Raw genomic sequence first — 19,125 nt, forward strand, 5'->3', positions numbered from 1 at the left:
TTTAGGGATATTAATTGAATGTCTTATTAACAAAATTAGAGCCAGGCAAGAAGTAGAAATTTTAAAAACACCTTCTTCCCACTCCTTCCTCCTTCCTGGACCCTACCTCCACTCTCTAGCAGTGAAGGGAAGTGGGGAATGGGGCTTATGGTCAGTCCATCACATGTTCCTGCTGCTGCTGCTTAGGGAGGAGAGTTCCTTCCCTGCTGTAGTGTGGGCCATTTCCCTGGGGTGCAGTCCTTCAGGCACAGCCTGCTCTGATGGGAATCCCCCATGGGGTCACAAATCCTCCCAGGAAACCTGCAGGTCCCCGCCAGGACCCTCTCCAGCACAGGTTTCCCGTGGGTTCACAGACTCCTCTCAGGCATCCACCTGCTCTGGTGTGGGCTCCTCCACGGGCTGCAGCTGGATCTCTGCATCCCCGTGGTTGTCCCTGGGCTGCCTCGCCATGGCTGTACCACAGGCTGCAAGGAATCTTCTCTGCTGCCTGGAGCACCTCCTGCCCCTCCTTCTGCACTGACCTTGGCATCTGCAGAGTTGTTTCTCTCACATATTCTCACTCTTCTTTGTCCACAGGAACATCTGTGCAATAACTTCTTTTCATTCTTGAATATGTTATCTTAGAGGCATTATTATCATTCCTGCTGGGCTCGGCCTTGGTCAGCAGTGGGTCCATCCTGGAGCCAGCTGGCATTGGGCTGACAAGCTTCTGGCAGCTTCTCACAGAAGCCATCCCTTTTAGCCCCCTGCTACCAAAACCTGGTCACACTGACCCAATAAATTACTGCAGTCTTTCATCTGCTGGTTTGGTTTCAGTGCGCTTCTTAACTCAAATGTGTGAAAAATCTCAGAAGCAAAAAGGGAAATGGACAAATACTTAGGATGTGGTAAAGGATTACATGATACTCTATAGTGCTTGATAGAGAAGGCTTTTCTGTCCCCTTTCTCTCTGCCAAAAATAATTCTGTATTCTCTTCAACTAGCAACAAAAATTGTTTCCCGTTATAGAATCTGTGGTTTTCTTGTAACCTCAATTTTTCCTTCATAGATTTAATTTGAATCAGCCTTAATTCCATCCTATTAGAGGTGATTCATGTAAGCTAAAGAATCCTGAAAGAAAGAAGGTTTTGATAGTGAAGATGTGGAAGGAATAAATCACCCCTAGATGGAATAACAGCCTTGACAGAAGTAATATAAGAAAAGGCAGAATGAGACAGTTTTAAGAATGTGATCATGAATGACTGGGGAATAATTGAATTACCAGAATTAATACAAAGGTGACTTAGGAGGAACATGGTTTTACTTTTAAGATTTTTAGCTTCAGGAACTGTTGAGACATCAGAGGAGACTCCTTCAAGTTTAAGAGAACTTGAAGAGGGAGAGTGGGGGAAATGTTTGCAATAAAAAATAGTGTCCAAGTCATCCCTGTAATACTGAGTATGGGCAGTTAAAGTCGTACACCATGATGGTCAAAGAGAAAAGTAGGAAACCAAGTGAAAATCATAGAAGGAATATATCATATAGTCTCTGTACCTTTTTGGTTTCTTTAGGTCTTAGTCCAGTTGCTGTCTTACAATCTGGAGAGAAAAGCAAAGATTGAATGAAAAAAATTTACAGAATTTATTAGTTGAATGTGAACTTCTCTTAATCTAAAACCAAACCAAACTTCTACCCTATATGTTGATTTCCTGCTCTCCTGAGTTGCACTGTGCAACAGTTGAAAAATGTTTCATAGTGTGTTTAAAATAACCTTTTTGCACTGAGAAAAGAACTGGTGTAGCTGGTTGATTACAAATGGGAGATTTTTAATCTCATGCCCAGAAAGCTCTTGTTTGCTTTTGAATTTTGTGTGAAAAAAAAAAAATTAACAGCATTGCTTTAGCACTTCAGTACAGGGAAATAGAGGATTTTAACTGTTGAAGTAAACATTACCTTTGAACTCTGTTTTTGTCTACCTATTGAAAGATTACTGTGTTGGGGTTTGGAAATGTCTTTGAAGCTATATTTGATGAAAATACATTGTTTAATCTTAAGAGGAGTATTTGTGCATGTGCATGCCATGTTGTTTCTGCAGTTATTTAACCAAGCAGATCTACAATGCACTTAGAGTTTAACTTAAGTTTGCATTAAAATCTGTTGTTATCTTAGCGAGACTTGCAGAACACCGACAGTGAGATAGCGCTCAAACACATACATTTAGAGTCCTGGAAATTTTTCCCAGAGCAATAATACTTTCTTACATCTGTCATGTTGAAATTAAATGTTGCAGATGAAAATAGATGCTGAATGCAGCATATAATTATTTTTATATTATTTCTCCTTTAAGAAAGCTATTAAGCACTTTCTTAATATAGCAATCTAGTTTAGTATATCCACTATCTGTGAGGTAATTCTGTAGGTGAGCATGTCACACTTTACACATAAGCGTTTATCACTCTGATAATGAGAATATCTGAACACTTTGCAGGTTCTATGTAAGCTAATGAATGATTCTAGTTTAGGCTATTCTAAACTTGCCACTGATAATACCTGCTCACTTCTTTTGTCCTTGCTGTGAAGGTGGTAACCTACTCGTGTTCTGTACCTGGAGTTTGTAATCTTATAAAACTATCCTCAACATAAGTTTCCAGGGTGAAGTGAAGGCTCACAGATGACAAAAGTTAGTCAATTATTCATTAAAATTCAAAGGAATAAAAGAAAGGTTGCAATTGTAAGTTATAAGAGTAATATAACTAGCACAAAGGACAAACTAATTAGGTAAATGTAATTTGCAAATTAAATTTATCTAAAATTTTGTTTCTGTAGTAAGAATACTTAAAAAAACAACCTCCCCCTGCCACAGCAGTTGTTCAGAGGAGGATAAAGGAGAAACACCTACAATTTCACTTAGTTGTCCCATGCAGCTATTAAAATGCCTCTTTGGAAGTCTGATGGAGACCCCTCCTTTGAGGATATCTGTGTGTTATTTACAGTGATTTGTGGGAACAGCTTGGAGTTTCTCCTAGGGAGGGTTTCTCCTCTCAGCAGAGTCCAGTGCCTCCATGGGCATGGCAAGCAGGTGAAAGTGAGGATTAAGGCTTACCTTGCCAAGCAACGTTTTGTATTAGCAAATCTTCATGATGTTGAACTTGCTAGTCTTGTCTCTGCTGTTTGTATGTGTCGAACAAATACTGTCAAAGAAAGCTCATCTCTCACCCACTGCAGTGAGGAGTGCTGAATTTGATGATTTAAAAATTACACTACTTGCTTATGAAGTAATATTTACAAGTGTGTTTTTATCTTGTTCATGAAACATATGAATTCACTTGAACAGCTGTTCCCTTCTGAGTAGCAGAACAAAAAAAAAATATGTCCATGTTGACAATTTGAAGTGTTGTGAGGGCAAGCAGTTTGGTTCTTGTGAAATGCTTTTCTGTCGGCCTTTTTTAATGCTAGATTACATGGCACTTGCTCTAAAAGGGACACCATAGTCCCTTTGTCACATTCCAGAGGGAAAGGGTTTGCAGATGTGTAAGTAGGCAGATTCCCCTGTGTAAAGGCATCACTACTTGCAGTTTGGAGGGGTTGGTCTGTATTTTTGCCTGAGAGTTGTCTTCATAAGTAATGTTTCTTGTCCTCAGTAATTTGAAACTCCATCTTCCAGGTGTAAATTAAAAGGAAGGGGGATTTAAATGCTCCTTTTTGTTACTCCTTCCTAAATTTATTTATTTTCAGCTCTCTATGGAAAGCGTATACATTAATAACTTTCATGTCCACAATGTGAGTGTGAAGGCTTAGGGCATTATCAGGTGTTGACTCTTTTGACCTTGGTAATTACTAATCTATGCAATCCGGCCTTTCTGAGCCTTGTCAGCCTCGCTTGTTTAGCGTTTTATTTATTTTATTGGTTTCTACAAATTATGAATAGGAAAAAAGGATTTAAAGAGAAAACTCGAAAAAAATAGAAACTCAGCCCTGTTTATTCTTAAGGGGTGGAGGTCTTCTAGAGGGGAGCTGGCTTGCAGAGGGGGAAGACAGTATTCTTATGCTAATCCAGGCTCTGGATAAGGAGCAAAGCAGCCGTGCAAACAATGGAAGTGGAGCCAGAAAGTCTGCGCTGCAGTCTAGCACGCCTTGAAAAGCATGTCAGGCCGGGCGCCTTGGGCTGCCGGGAGGGGCCGCGGGGGGAGCGCCTCCCGCTCGCTTTATGGAGCTGGCGGCTGGCCAGCGCGCTTGGAAACATCTCACTACCTAGAAAACGAGAGTTGAGGCTGGAAGAGGCGAGGGCAACCGGGAGACAAGTACTTTATAGTCTTGGTTTTTTTTTTAATGTAAAAAAAAGCTAACCCCCCAACCCCATATTGAGTTGTCTCGGCTTTGTGGCTGCTGTTTTCTCCTTTGTACCAAAAATTGAAATTCAAGTGATGTGTCTTTGAAATAGCAGCCACATTTTCTAAAGGTTGTGCGTGAGAGAGGTAGGCTTTAGCTGGGAAATGAGCTTACACCTCCCTCCCGTGGGGAAGCGCTCAGGCCGGGAGGCGCGCCGGCAGTCGGAGCTGCCCGAGCCGGGCAGGGAGTGCCCCGGCCCCGGTCCTCGCTCCTCTGCTGGGACACACCGCTGTCACTGACACCGGGCAAAAGCAGGGCTTGGCCAGCGTGCTTTCTTACTGATTAAAGTCAGCGGCCCAAAATACAGGCTGTTTGCCTTAGGCATCATGAAATGAAAAATTTGCTCTTAAAGCACCAAACAAAAACCCAGTTTCTGCAGAACTCTTCTTCGTGAGTTCTGTAGTTTGCATAATCACCTTCGCTTTGGAGACATTAAGAAGTTGTGAATTTCTTCTGGTTAGGAAGAGGTTATAGGTGTAGCAGAAGCAAGCAAAGATCGTGGGAGTTAAGTAAAATAAATGCTTAAGCTGTCAGTTTCTGGATCTGGTTTTTTGGGGTTTTTTTGTCTTTTTTTGCATAGATTAATGAATAACTGTCCTTAAATTACAAAAAAAAATACTGTATCGTTGTGAAAACATTCATTAGTCTTAATGGTGCTAAAAGGTATGTTGCATATTATAAACTCCTTCTGTGAAAGCATTTGTAAATTTGAAGGCACTGGCACACTTATTTTAGGGTCCTTTGTCCACTTCTAAAAGTGGGAGCAAATGTATATTCCGGACTGAGGCCCAGCTTTTTCGTTTCCTCAGCCCAGATATATTATTTGTGTCAAATTATTGAAACTCAGAGCCAAAATGTGTGATAAGTCTTGTAGGCAGTATAATATGACCAAAATATTTTTAATAGTGACATGTACAATTTCTAACAGTTTTGATTTTTTTTTTCCTTGCAGCTTATGTTTGGTGAACAAAAGTATGTTTCTTATGAATGAGATCTAAGAGGTTTAAGTTATGATTCTCTATTTGTAGTTACTAAATTTAGAGATGGAATGCATTATGTGTGGAGACTTTTCTCCTTGTTCACATTGACTGGTATGACAGTAAGGAACTAGCAAAAATGTTAAATAGATTATAAAAACATATGAGAAGGATAGCTTCTGGGTAGAATAGCAGTTGATGTCATTGTAGAAAGAGCATGGGTGTCCATTTGCTAATTGTCCTAAGGGCAGAATCTCTAAGCCAGCTAATCACTTCCAAAGTGAAGCAGTTGAGAAAAGAGGGAAGTGGGTCAAGGTGAATAAAAATTGTATAATGATATTTTTTCTGAATATGTTCAAATAAAAGAATGTGTCATGTTTGTAACATATTAGGAGATGTCTAAATACCTGATTGCAATGGAAAACAATTTTGCTGAATGTAGTTGCAGTTAATTTCATTGAAGAAACTTTGTAGGAGTTAGTTAATTGAATAATCAGAGTAACAGTAAGATGGACATTCACGAGTGCAGTGGGTGGCATCCCCAGTTACTTAATTTTGCTGGGCACAGTAGAAAGGAGCTAGGCTTTAATTTCTTCACAGTTTGCAACCTAGTTTATGAAACAGACAGATATATCATGATTTAGTACTTTGGCTTCTGAATTCTGCCATGATTACACGGTTGATATTTGCCAGCAGTGGGAAATCTTCTTTTGTTTGACTGTCCAAGGTGGGTTTTGGTGGCTTTTCTGGTCAGAAATAAGAAGTCCTTTACTGAGACTGTGAGCTCCCCTGCTTCAAAATCCTGTTGTTAGGGTCTTGTGTTTTTTGAATGAACAAATGTGTTGCAGCGCATGTGTTCTAAACACCTGGTTCTCTATGTACTACAGAGAGAACTAAGATTTTTTTTTTCAGTCTTTTGAGAAGTATATAATACACTCAGTTGTGCTTCATTTAGCATTTCAGATTTCACTGTAGTTTCTAGAAGGAGAAAGGACTTGTATAATTTACAGTCTCTTGGCTTTTAAATGTATGCAGTCAGGAATAGTTTTAAATAATTCTTACACAATCCACAGTTCAGGAGAATTATTTCTGTGAGCTTGAACAGATGAGTGCCTAAATAGGGCATTATGTGAAATTGTTCTTGTTGATGGCCATGTAGCCATTTGGCTTGCAATAGCCAGCAGTCTTCTCCATCAGCTGTAGATTTTTTGACAGATTTTGAGGGTGGATTTACCTTGCTTGTTTAATTTAACATATTTAACAGCACTCAAGCATAGGTAGTTTGAGTGTTTCATTGTGACACGTTTCAACAATTTGTGTAAGCATGCCTTTCAATAGAATAATAAAAACACATTTAAAAAGTAGGTTTGTACAAGTATTTGACAGAATTACACGGTACACAATCTGAAACTTTCTTCTTGTTATGAACTTGGTTAAATTTGACTGTTTGACTTCAGATAAACTGAAGCTAACTATAGCTTTTTGTATTAAGAATAATGAAATGCAGTCCCAGATCAGTCTATTCCTGTCCTGACACCTGTAGCTACATCAAATGGTGGCCTTTGAAAACTCAAGACTAATTAAGTTTTTGGACTCTATTTAGTCTGAAAATCTGCCCTACAACTTTTTAACCAGTGGTTAGAAATTGCCTTCTAATTTCTTATCCAGATGAATTGTAATGGCTAATCCATACCTTGTTGGTGAACCAGTAATTTTCTTAAGATTGAATAGCTGTCTGTCATTCATTGTGTTTATTCCTGTTATGTTGTCAAAGTGTAGTTATTTCCCCATCAATTTTAACTGTCTTAATTGTATTATTTTCTTTTTATCTCCAAATGTCTTTTTTTTCCTTGAGATAGTATCATTCTAGATGGATGTTGAGTTTACCATTCATTTTATCTTTGTGCTATTCGTGCCTTGCTGTTTTCCCTGGGAAATTTTCCTAGGAAATACTAGAGTTGTGTTTGTGTCTTTCTCCTAGGCACATCACATGGATGTGTCTGATGTTCTGTAACCAATTGGTGTTGGACATCACTATCTCTTCTGTGTGAGCTTCTAGTCTGTGTGAGGCAGAAATTCCCTGGAGTTACCAATATGCATGACTTTTCCAATTTTATGCTGTTGTATTTAATTCTATTTGTTACTTCAGTTCTTCACATAATCCAAATCTTCCTGCATAAAGACAGCACTCAGTTGGACTGACAATTTGTTTGTCAGCATTTTTTTAAAGTTTTTGCTTTCTGTACCTACTTCATTAATGAAAAGGATGAGTATTCTTCAGTCAAGCTGAATCAAGAATCAAGGTCCTCAAATGCCATTTGAACTAGGCTACTAATCTCTGTTCTTGAAACTACTTGTCTGCCCTGTAGTGAATTCTTTACTGTTCTTATAATCCCTCTTTTCTTCAGCCAAATGAGTAATTTTCTTTGTGGCACCATATCAGGTTTTTTTTATAATCTTCCAGGAAAGTTGTTGTTGCACACTAATGTAGACTGACAGTTCAGTTTATCTCTGGCATTCTGTTCATCTCAAAGTCCTGTTTAAAACAGTCCCTGTGATTGAGGTAATATGCTTACAGTTACCTAAGTTGCTTCTTGCCCCAGTTACACATCAGAGAACCATTTAGTAAGTTTTAGTTTTGTTGTGTTTAAATACATTAACTTGGTGTTACATGTACTGCTGCAAATGGTTTGAAATATCCTGTCTGTTGAAATTTGATTGTATGTTCTAATTTTTGTGAAGTCTAAGATTGACATTTTTTCATGTGTTCCCCTTATACAATACTATCTTTGTTGTTACATTCACCACTATCATTCTTTATTGAAATTTGGAACAGCACAGCTCGCTTGGTTTGGGGATCATGCTGTTAAAAATATTACATAGCCACATCTAAAGAACAGTTTCCACTGAACTCCATGCTTTCAGAGTTGGTTTGAGCCACAAGAGAGATCTTGCACACTTCAGCTTCATATATTTGGAGTAATGTAGAACATAGGGCTGAACTGCTGTGACAGTGCTGTGAATTCACTGCTGAGTTCCAGTTCAGAAAAAAACCACACAGTTTTAATCATAAAAGCATTTTCTTTGATAAACTGTTACTAAGAAGGATCATAAAATACAGTGCAGAAAAATCAGGTGTTACCATTGATGAATAAGTTACTTTTTAGAGGATTATAGTTGAACGCTTCTTTGTGGCTACAGTGGAAAAGAGATTGAGAACTTTAAAATCAACTGATTGGCTCATGGATTTGAATCTTTTCAGCATCATTCTGTTAGCAGAGTAGCATTCCAAGCGCTAATTGGTGCTTTAACATATTTGAAGGGGTTATTTAATTGTGTCATTCTAAACTGTTGTATCAGGCAGGTTTTGGAGAAATTCCAGCTGTTGCTCTTTGAATTTTGTGCCTTTGCCAGGGTAGCTAGTCTTCCTCTTTAACAGGAGTCCAGAAGGGTATTTTTTGTTTTAAAATGGGGAATTAGAATTTGTTCTCTTTGATTTTTATTGCATGGTTTTATATACAATATTATATTTTATATATGTGTATATGTGAGAAAGGAAGTATTACTGGAAGGAAGATTGAGGTACAAAATAGTGGTGGAGAACATTATTTTTTAATAAGCTTGGACAGCATTTTTGGAAACTACCTTAGAGTGTGTCACTGGACAAAAATCACTATGAAATTGGAGTGAGTTGCATTAAAATGGTTAATTTCTTCAATTTTTTATTAGTTTTTTTTTGGGGGGGGGAACGGGGTTTGTAACATGCTGTGTGGTACAGTGGCAAACAGATGTTCCTGTGCCAGTGTGCCCCTCTGGTGAACTGAGGGGCAAGATCACCAAGTTTTAAACACACCTACTCTTGCAATGTACAACAGTGCAAATACATATTCCTTCTGAAACTGGACAAGACAGAAATTCTTTTTAAAAATACTCTAAACAGACTATTACTAAGATTAATTTGATTTTGCTTGATAGAATACCATAAATAAAGCCTTTGTTGTTATTGCTGCATTAAGCTGTTCATAGTTTTCAAATTCCACATGTTTTATTGACAATTACAGGTTCATTGCCATCGAAACATAGAATAAAGCATTAATACTTATGCACTTATGTTGCTGGCCTGATGTTTTGTGACTAGGAGGACATTCCTATGACTGTCAGAATTGGTGTTGTGGCATAGGGAACACTAAAGAGTGAATATTTTTGCTGTCACATCACTTTTCCCTCTGCCTGGCCAAGAGGTTTACTTTGAAGTTCCTGGTGCTCCGGACGTTTGCGCAGTGCGCGATTCCGAGTCCATCCCACCACAACCTGGCCATAATCCTGGCCAGGGCCACGGCTGCCACGGGCTCGGGGTGCCTGGCTCCCTCTTTGTGGCTGCATTAGGGAGAAGTCAGAGACGTGTGAAAAGTAGGCCAGGGGTCGGGGCGGCGCGCCGCACCCGCTGAAATTGGAAGTGACGGACACCTCCTGGCTCAGCCGCTAATTTGCCTCCATGTTAAATGCCTCCGAAGACTCATTAAAATGAAAAGTCCTTGGGTCTCGCCGACACACAGATTGAGTTATTGATGCTGGAAGCGGCCACCAACAGTAATTGCTGCCCATCCCCGAGCGAACGCCCGTTCTGCCATTCATGAGCAGCGCCAGGCTGACAGGGGTCAGGGGGGTCAACCCCACCGAAACGAGGCCGAGGAGAGGCAAAATCAGGGCTCTGTTCATCTTTGTGCAGCTTCACTTTTGTTACAAGGAACTGTTGAGGTGTTCAAGCTGCTTTTTAGTCCTTTGAGGCCCAATTATGCTCCCCTCGTGCATCACCATTGAAAAGTTCTGTAAGCAGAACGTGACCACAACTACTGCAAAAAAAGTGACTTCTTACTCAGTTTGGCTGTCTTAGCTGTATGTTCACCCACTGCACAAGAGTAGAATTATGTTTTATTTGTGGAGCAAATGGCATGTACGTACAGTAATTTTTCAGGAGGAATTATTTTGCACACAGCTTAAGAATCCAGGATGTAATGATTTTGAGTTGCAGTTAGTGTTGTCTTTTTTCTGTAGTACTCTTCTAGGAGAAAAAAGCAACAAGGTAAGTATATTAGGTAACCAAACTAACTGTTGAATTTAATGTAAATTTGGTTTTCATCCAGCAGAGAGGCTGGGGTTTTTTTGCAGTAAAGCTTTTCTACCAGCAGTTTTCAACAGGTAGCCTAACATGGTGTTACTGTTTCCCCCACAGTATTATGGGAAGTCACCACTTGCATTTAATTTTTATGGAAGATAATTTAAATAAGGTTGCATTTCTGTAAAGTAAACAGTTTTCAAACAGATTTACATGCTAAATCTGTTGAATACTACCTCTAACAGCTATATGCAAGTCTAAAATTATACATCTGTGACCAGTTAGTTGACATACCTAATATTTTTAATAGGAATATGAAAACATCTCTGTGAGTTATTACCAACAGTTTATATTTCAGAAGAACCCTGCTATTCAGTTAGATAGTAAACATAGCTAATGTTTTCAGATATTAATGTTAATAAACACCTGGGGTTTTTTTTGTTGGGTTTGTTGGTTAATGCTCATCATGATGACCATCTTGAGTGTTTTTTCTTGTTTCACAAATACATGGATTTTTTAAACATTTTGTTTCATTGTATTTTCCAGGAAACAAAGGTGGAAAAGCTACAGAAGCATCCTTGCAGTCAAGCACTGAGTCCTGCATTAGGCTTCACTGAACAGACCGAGCTTAGCATTTGTCAAGCAGAAGGGCTGGTTGCCCTGCACAGGAAGGATTAAAAGTGAACAATGACTCGATTGAGAGTTCATGAGCAATTGCTTGGAGCCTATCTGCTTATCATTCTCCATGTTCAAGGTAAATATAAACTAGTTGAAATAAGCTTATCTTTCTGATTTGTAACAGAGTTTTGCATTTTCCAGTGGTTGAAGTAGGATTTTTTTCGTTTGGAGTTTCTTTTGCAGGCAGGTGACTTTACTGGCCTGATGTGCCATATGGATGCTTCCCTAAAAAGGAGGGCATTCTAGTGGTCATTCATTGTAGTATAGATTAGGTCTATTTTAGCAAAAACTTAAATAGAAGCAATACCAAAAATGCCTAGTACGTTACAGAGCAAGTTGGATGAGCATCAAAAGTGAAGGCTTGACATTCTGAATTTCAGTTCCCTCTGTGTGTGAACATTTGATCCCTTTAATTTGACCTACTGAAGAACTTGCAATGTACAGTTCCCCATGCCTTTTGATGCTCCTAGCAGGCTAGAGGTAGTATGTCATAACTAATCTAAATTAACTTGTTTTGCCTACTTGATGGGCCAAAGTGAGGCTATGGACTATTCACAGATACCCTCATTTTCAGTTAGTGAAAAGATAAGATACTCATCTTATCTTAGTGAAAAAGATACTCATTTGTATGTCTCTTGTCTTTCCATACACCAATTATCAAAAAACTTCTGGAAATCCAGTTATCATTAGAACTTTAACTCCTCTGTCAAATTGGTTTGAATTGAAAATATACATCCCTGGTTTGTTTTCCCAGCTGTGCACGCCTCATGTGTTTAAATACACAGAGCTTTCCAGATTTTTCAAAAAATAGAGAAAACAAATTTGTTACTGCCATTTAAATACTTGAATATAAAAGAGTTTATATCCTTATCCCATACTTAGATGAATTACTGCTTAGTGCTTGATTTTGAGATACTATGTGAGATATTTACTTTCAAGAATAACAATTCAATGAACCCATTAAAATGGGGAGAGGAGGAAGCCTGGTAAGTACCCCAATGCTGATCTTTTTGTTCTGTTTCTGGTGTGAATCTGTAATATGAGATTAAAGGATATAGCAGAGCTATCTCTTCAAAGCTTGAGCTTGATACATCTGTTTGGACAGAAATAGCCTAGTTTGGGGTATACTTGAAGTCTGTAGTAGATTTACAAATATTTGCCAGTAGCTGTAAGGTGCTTAGTTTAGGTAATGGGAATAAACTACAGAGTATTTCATTGAGAAATTATGAAAGAAATTTTGATTGCATGTGGTTAAGTATTAGAACAGGCTGCCTGGGCAGGTAGTGCAATATTCATCCTTAGAGGTAGTCAGAACTTTACTGCAATGACTGAACAACCTGTTCTGATGTGGAAGTTGGCCCTGCTTTGACCAGGTGGTGGTACCAGGTGACTTCCAGAGATCTCTTCTGCTCTAAAATACTCAGACATAATGTTTTGCTGTGTTGCTTGTTGTATTTGTATTCAAGCAGTTTTGTTGCTTCTGGCTGAAGAGACAAGCTTCTTCCCTTGTTCCCTTGAGGAAGCTGGGAGTAATATGCTTTGGTTTTTTTTGCTGAAGTAATGGTTACCCCTTTGCATTAGTCAATATTTAGCATTTTAGTAATAGACAATAGCAACTGAAGGATTTCTTTTTCTTCTCTAGATTCAAATAGAAATAATAATACCAATATGCAAGTCTTCTAGGGGCTTAAAATTAAATTACATTAACTTCTTCCATGATCGTGATGATTAATAACAGTTCAGTAAATAACTTCCAGTAAGTAATATAGATAAATTAAGTTTAAAGACTGAAAATTATTTTTCAGCTTCAAAAGAAGAAATGTCCTTATCTTAGAAATTTTCCTGACTTTCAGATCAATACTGAGGGAGGTCTAAAAGCCATGGAAATGTTGAGCTTATTGCAATGTTGTTAATTCTCTGCAAGTTGCCCAAGGGCTTTTCTTCAAACATACAAAATATGTTTGGTTCCCTGGTGTGGTGAGGTAAAAAACAGTCAAGTCTCTCTGCTTTCCCCTAGATTCATGGGGGAGGAAAGAATCAAGATCATAGTCATAAAGCATTTTAAATTTTTATAGGAAAGAAACAATCTAGAGTGAAGAGTTTAAACCATTGAAAAAGTAGTTTCAACAAGGAAAATATATGCAGGATGTTTGAAAACACATCATAAAGCAATCAGCAGTGATGAAAAAGAGTCATTAGGAAGAATTGAAGAGAATTTGTGTGATTTACAGAAAGAGGAAGAAAAAGCAGAGTATGTAGAAACTCGTGTGTGTACTTTCAGTGTCTGGCATCCAGGATAATGGTTTGCTCTCTTGGGGGTTTTTTTTGGAGGGTTCTTCAGAATGTTAGGAATTTCAGAGCTTACCAAGACCTGAGAGAATGATAAAAGCAAATGTGTCTGTATAGCTGCATGTTTATATACGTACCAGATTCCTTAACAGGTAACTTGAAAAAGCAAGTGGCTGCATGTGTTGATTACTGTGAAAATATTCTTACAGTAACAACAGAAACCAGAGGCAATTCTATGACATTATTGGTGAATAGCTGCAGTTTCTCAGGTTGGTACTATGCAGCAGGGGGACCCAGTGGTTACGCTTTGGGTTCTATCTTTATAGCTTTGGGACTTCCTCACTTACTTTGAGAAATAGTCAGAAATAAGGCTGAGTTGCAGATGATCAGACTTAATAGCAATCTCTTCAATTAAAACATTTGTGTTTCCTTTCTTGCTGTGGAAGGCCTTTGCAATAGCTTTAAGTCAATGATTTGCTTTGCCTCTTCATCCACTTCCTTTTTCTGATCTAAGTCAAGAGGTCTTGGGCTTCAGCTGCACTTGTGAGTGCACTAAACAGGTTTTGTCTTCCCAGCAGTGCAGGGTTTTCATGCAGAGGACCAGTTTTACTCCCAAGCAGAGTACTTTCTTTCTTGTTACAGTGCATTGATGAGCACATTTGATCAATATATGTAGCAGTAATAAAGTGCTTAGCAGCTACTTAAGCATTTTCTCATAAATTTGTTTCTTCATTGCTGGCAGTTTACTTCCCATGTGGTTCATCACACCTTTATGTATTCTTCAGAGACACCACAGAAGACCAGTTTTTTAATCCTCGTAAATTAGTTGACTAAAAATGTATTAATATTACTTGATATGTATGAACATATATTAAAAGTCAAATTTTAAAATAGTATTAATATTAAATATTAAAATGGACTTAAACTTGCCACTGTTAGTGAACGGAAAAAAAACCTGTTGATTTTAGTTCACTGCTCTAATTACTTTTATTCAAATACTTGACATAGATAAGGTATATATTAAGATACATTTTAAAAACTTTATGCACTTTCTCATTTTCAGGTGAAGGAGTTAGCTGAATTTGAATGTATAAACTAATCTGAAACAAAATTCTAAAAGCTATAGAAGGAAGTTACAGTTGTCAGTAGCTGGTTCATTATTTGAAAGCACTAGTTCTGCTTATTGGTGATTTCCCCAGTTAAGGGCTGCATCTGTCTTCAAAACATGGGCAGCAACCGTGTTCTTCTAAATTTGTCTGATTAAAATTTATCCAAGGAATTATTAAAAGTTTATTTACTTATTTATTAGAACTTTGCATTTAAAGTAACTTTATTCTTTAAAAGCCTTGAAATTACAATGCATTGTACATTTTTTTTTTATGCACAAAATTTTCGAGTCTCTAGCTTTTCTATTGAGTGCATAAGAACAGAGCAGTCTTCAGAAGTGACTTGGGGAAGGGAAGTGGGAGCAGAGGCTGAGGACTGCAGGTTGGGAAGCAGAGAAGGCAGGGTCTGCCTATCTGTGTTGAGCACTGATGTAGCTCCTGGGAAAGCTGGAAGGACAGGAGAGAGGTTTTAAACCAGTAGTCTGGGAACATGCTGTGATTTTTGGGAACCAGTTCTGCTAGATGGAGCTACCTCTAACATGCCTGGTCTTTGGAGATCACAGCCTTGATACATAAAAAAGCACTATAGGGAGCATTATGGTTACATTGCCAAACACAGAGTTTGGAGAAGCATTTAAGATACTTTGCACTCATACAATCAATTTTTCTGATTTGAAAAAAAACTATTTCATCTTTTAAGAGCAAGTGCTAGTATTGTATTCAAGCTCTGTCAGTTGTACTTAGGTTTAATTCACATAACAGAACATGTTAAATCATTATCGAAGTTTGTGATAGGCAGAAAGGTAAAATGTGCTTACTGGATTGGGGGATTTTGCAGTATCTGCATCCTAAAGCAAGAAAAAGTAATTTAGAACTACCACATAAAAATGCCAAGGTATGCTTTTTTCATGGGGGAGGCATATCTAACATAAAGAACAGTGGTATAATTTCATCTTTGATGGAAAGAGCCCAGTGTGCATCAGCACCAGCAGGGAGGCAGGTGAAGGGGCTCTTCTGACTATGATTCTTCTTAATTATATATTGAATTTCTTAGAGTTTGCAAGCATGGATCAGAGTAGCTACAAAGAAATGCCTCTAGCACTGTATTTCTGCTAGGACATATCCCTTCAAAGGATAATGTAGTCTGGAATAGAAATGTTTTTATGGGCAACACCTGTATTATGAGCTCAGAAACCTATCAAACAACTTGACTGCTATAGGCCATATTGATCTTCCTTTGTGGAGAAAGAGAGAATACAATTAAGTAAAAAATTGTAGGCATAATTTGGCTTTTGTATTTGTCTTCTTACACTTACTGCTGTCTGCATTTCATAGAGCTGGTTTTTTATGGGTCACACAAATCTTTTCTTAGATCAGAAGACTTAATGAAATGATATCTGTATCCTGGCATTGAGTTGCAAGCAGGTTAACTCGGGTTTTAGTGATTAGTAATGCTGCAGTCTCACACACGGTACATTTTTAAGATTTATCCATGTTAATATTAATATTTGAAGCGTGCTTTCAAGTTGACTTAGATTTCTAACCTAGTGAGATTTTTAATATCCTGTGCTTTGAAATGCATTTTATGGTCTTAAGTTATTTTCTGTGACTGGAAGAAGCAGTGCTTTGAATAATTTATATTTTTGATCAAAGGGTGGATATGATAAATTGTCAGACATTGTTCTGTTTTAACAATTTGTTTTATTATTGTCTTTTGAAATTTTTATTTATTTTATTAAAATGGAGTTTAATTTTAAACAGAAAACCATTTAAGTGTTGTCCTGTCTGTAACAGTTGTTCACACTTGTAGAAATCTACAATAAATGCAGTGTATGATGGGGCAGAGCAGAAGACAAAATCAGAACTTGAAGTCCCATCAGCTTTTTTTTCATGAGTGTCTTACACTGCAGTGAAGTTAGGAGAATGTTCCACCTTTACTCTGATATTTTGTTGAATGTTGTAACTTTGTAATGCAGTAAAATACACATTACAGGACAGTTTGTATGTTTAGAGGTTTATGGTGCTGTCATTCTCAAGGCTGGATAAACAGGCTAGAAGTGATCCAGGATCTTGAACAAGCTCTCCAGTGTGTGATAGCTCATTTGTTGCTATTATTTTGCTCCAGCAGCTCTGTGCAGTTTGCAGGTGGAGGTTAGGAAATAATGGAAAGGAAGCTTTGCTGTCCCTGAAGTCTCTGGGTGCTGCATTTCTGTGCACAATACGCTGCACTTACACCTTTGAAGGTTATGTGGGATTTGTGTATGTATGTTTCTGTGCTGTACTGCAGAGTGACAACTGCAAGTGTCGTGGAAAAGAAGAGATTAATTACATCATGTAGCGTAGTGTCACAAGATCCTAAAACATGATCCTCCCTTTCCCTGTCCTGTTCCCAGGAGGAAGATGCAGCAGTGTGAATGTCTGAGAGCTGGAGCTCTGAGGGTGGGCACATAAACCTTGGAGCAAGATATTCTTTTGTCCTATGCTTAGTTCTCTCTTGTTCATTTACTCAGTGTCTATTAACCAGGAAAAACAGCAATGAAGCATCCTGTGAGTTCAGGGCCTTCATTTGCCCTCTTAACATCTAAGGTGGGTGGAAGCCAAGTCTTTCTGTGCTTGACTCCCATCCCCATACCTAGCAGCTTTAAGATGAACATGAATGTGTCTTGAAGTGTTGAGGATGAATTGCAGTACTGCAGTAAAGAATACAGTTAGGTATCCTAGGTGGAGGCAATTAAAAACTCTTTCATGAAGTAATCCCAAACTTCCTCAAAATTTTCCTATTCTCTTCCCTGGGTACTCGAACTCCTTTCTAGGAAGAGTTCTGCTTACGGTCTTAGGAAGTAAAAATGCAAGAGAGAAGTGATTTCCCCCCCCCCTCCCCCATTCTTTGTGCAGTTCAGGTATTACCTGTAAGATGAAACCAGGCTGCTACGGAGTTTTACATTACAAAAATAATGAAATTGTAGTCTATTCTTGCTTTGAATAAAAATCTTTGCCTGTAGAAACTAAACAAAAGACAAAGATGCTGTTTCTTTGAGAATACAGTTATCTGTTTTGGATTTTATACAGTATGTCCTTTTCATAAATCTCATAATGTAATCCATTTTAATAAATTAAGAGGGAAAATGTATTTCATGTCAGTTTTAGAATAAAAAGTTGGCATACCTATAGTCATGTTTCAGTGCTAGTTTACAGAGAATTATACTGCTTTAAGAGATGCCAGACATGCACAAAAATGTTGTTCTTTCTGTTCTGAGCTAGGAGAAGCCATGCTTTTAGGGTTCCTTGGATTTCTCATCTAATAAACTGAAAAAGCATTACATTCAGTGATCACGGTAGAAAAATGGATGAGTGATTGTAAGACACTGATCATAGAGTACCATAAAGACTTTTAACATGTGGAATGTCCCTCAAGGACAAGAGGGATTTATAACATCAACTGGGAAAGATACTGTAGTCATTCAACAAAATGAGAAAATATTTGTGCATATGTAGTGGCTTTTGGTTTAAATATTACGTAGAATTACCTGTTCTCTGAGCAGGTGAGGATCTCTTATATGTGAATACAGAATGTCTCTAGCAAAGTATTAAAATTACCTTTCAGTTTATGCTGGGAAGAAATATGTAGAAAGAGACTGGGGTGGATGGAGGAGCTGTTTCAGTTGTGCAGGATTCCTCTTGGTTAAATCAGAAATACCCATAACCTACTGTTATTCTAGCACTGGATCTTGTTTTTTGTGAACAGTCTGTACAGATCAGGACTATTTAACTTGGGCATTACTGAAATACTCTTTGAAGACCACATATTAAATAAAGCACTGCTCTGTGATTTCAGTGTTTAAGTAATGGTGTATTTCTCAGGATATTCTCTTAGTTGTATGCAGAAGAAGCACAGTTTTATTACTTTTCTGCATTGGACACTGCACTAGGTGTGCTGTATTAACCAGATGCAGAAATCTGCAATTCTGCTATTTTCAGTACAGTAGGATCAAATTTCACAAATATTTAATTGGCACTTGTCTGAATGACACAGTGGATGTTACAGTAGAATGATGCAGAGGGCTTTATCTGCAAGAGGTTTTAATCAAGTTTTTTTGGACATGTTTCAAGCAAGGTGCAACAGGATACTAATATTCTCATCACTCTACGGCTCCTGTTTGCTAGGTCTGACAGGAGGCCCAAGAATCTGTTCGAAGACACTCTTGAGTTTCCTGGTCAGGTTTCTTTTCCTTGGAAAACTGAAATTTTTATTGTGGCCTCCATTTTTTTTTTGCTAATAACTACATTTGTAAAAGCTTCTGCTGGTCCTGACAAGCTGCTGGCCTATCTTGCCAACACTGAGCCTCACACAAAGCCTTGCTGTGTCAGTGCAAATGATGTTTGTTCACAGCTCTTCTGTCTCTGTTTGGTTCATACCTTGAGGATTTAGAGCCAAGGTGGTCGACAGAAAGAGATTTCTTGTTGGTAAAATTGTGTATGATAAAGCTGAAGGAGATGGGTAAAGATGTTCTCAGCTCATTAGTAATCACGTGGCATATTCCAAATGAGGCAGATAATGTTCATCATTTTTGTTCTGGATGTTCTTCACTAA

General features: G+C 38.1%; 1 protein-coding gene across 2 annotated transcripts in view; it reads left to right on the forward strand.

Moving 5' to 3' along the window:
- Positions 1 to 19,125, forward strand: part of BMPR1A (bone morphogenetic protein receptor type 1A) — a 73,202-nt gene that overhangs the window by 40,692 nt on the left and 13,385 nt on the right. For both annotated transcript variants that reach the window (XM_030276730.4, XM_030276729.4), the window contains one exon: positions 11,008 to 11,215. In XM_030276730.4, the coding sequence (XP_030132590.1) occupies positions 11,149 to 11,215 (67 nt within the window). In that variant the 5' untranslated portion in view covers positions 11,008 to 11,148. The remainder of the gene's footprint in view (positions 1 to 11,007; positions 11,216 to 19,125) is intronic.

Source organism: Taeniopygia guttata, chromosome 6, assembly GCF_048771995.1.
Source record: "Taeniopygia guttata chromosome 6, bTaeGut7.mat, whole genome shotgun sequence".
NCBI lineage: Eukaryota > Metazoa > Chordata > Aves > Passeriformes > Estrildidae > Taeniopygia > Taeniopygia guttata.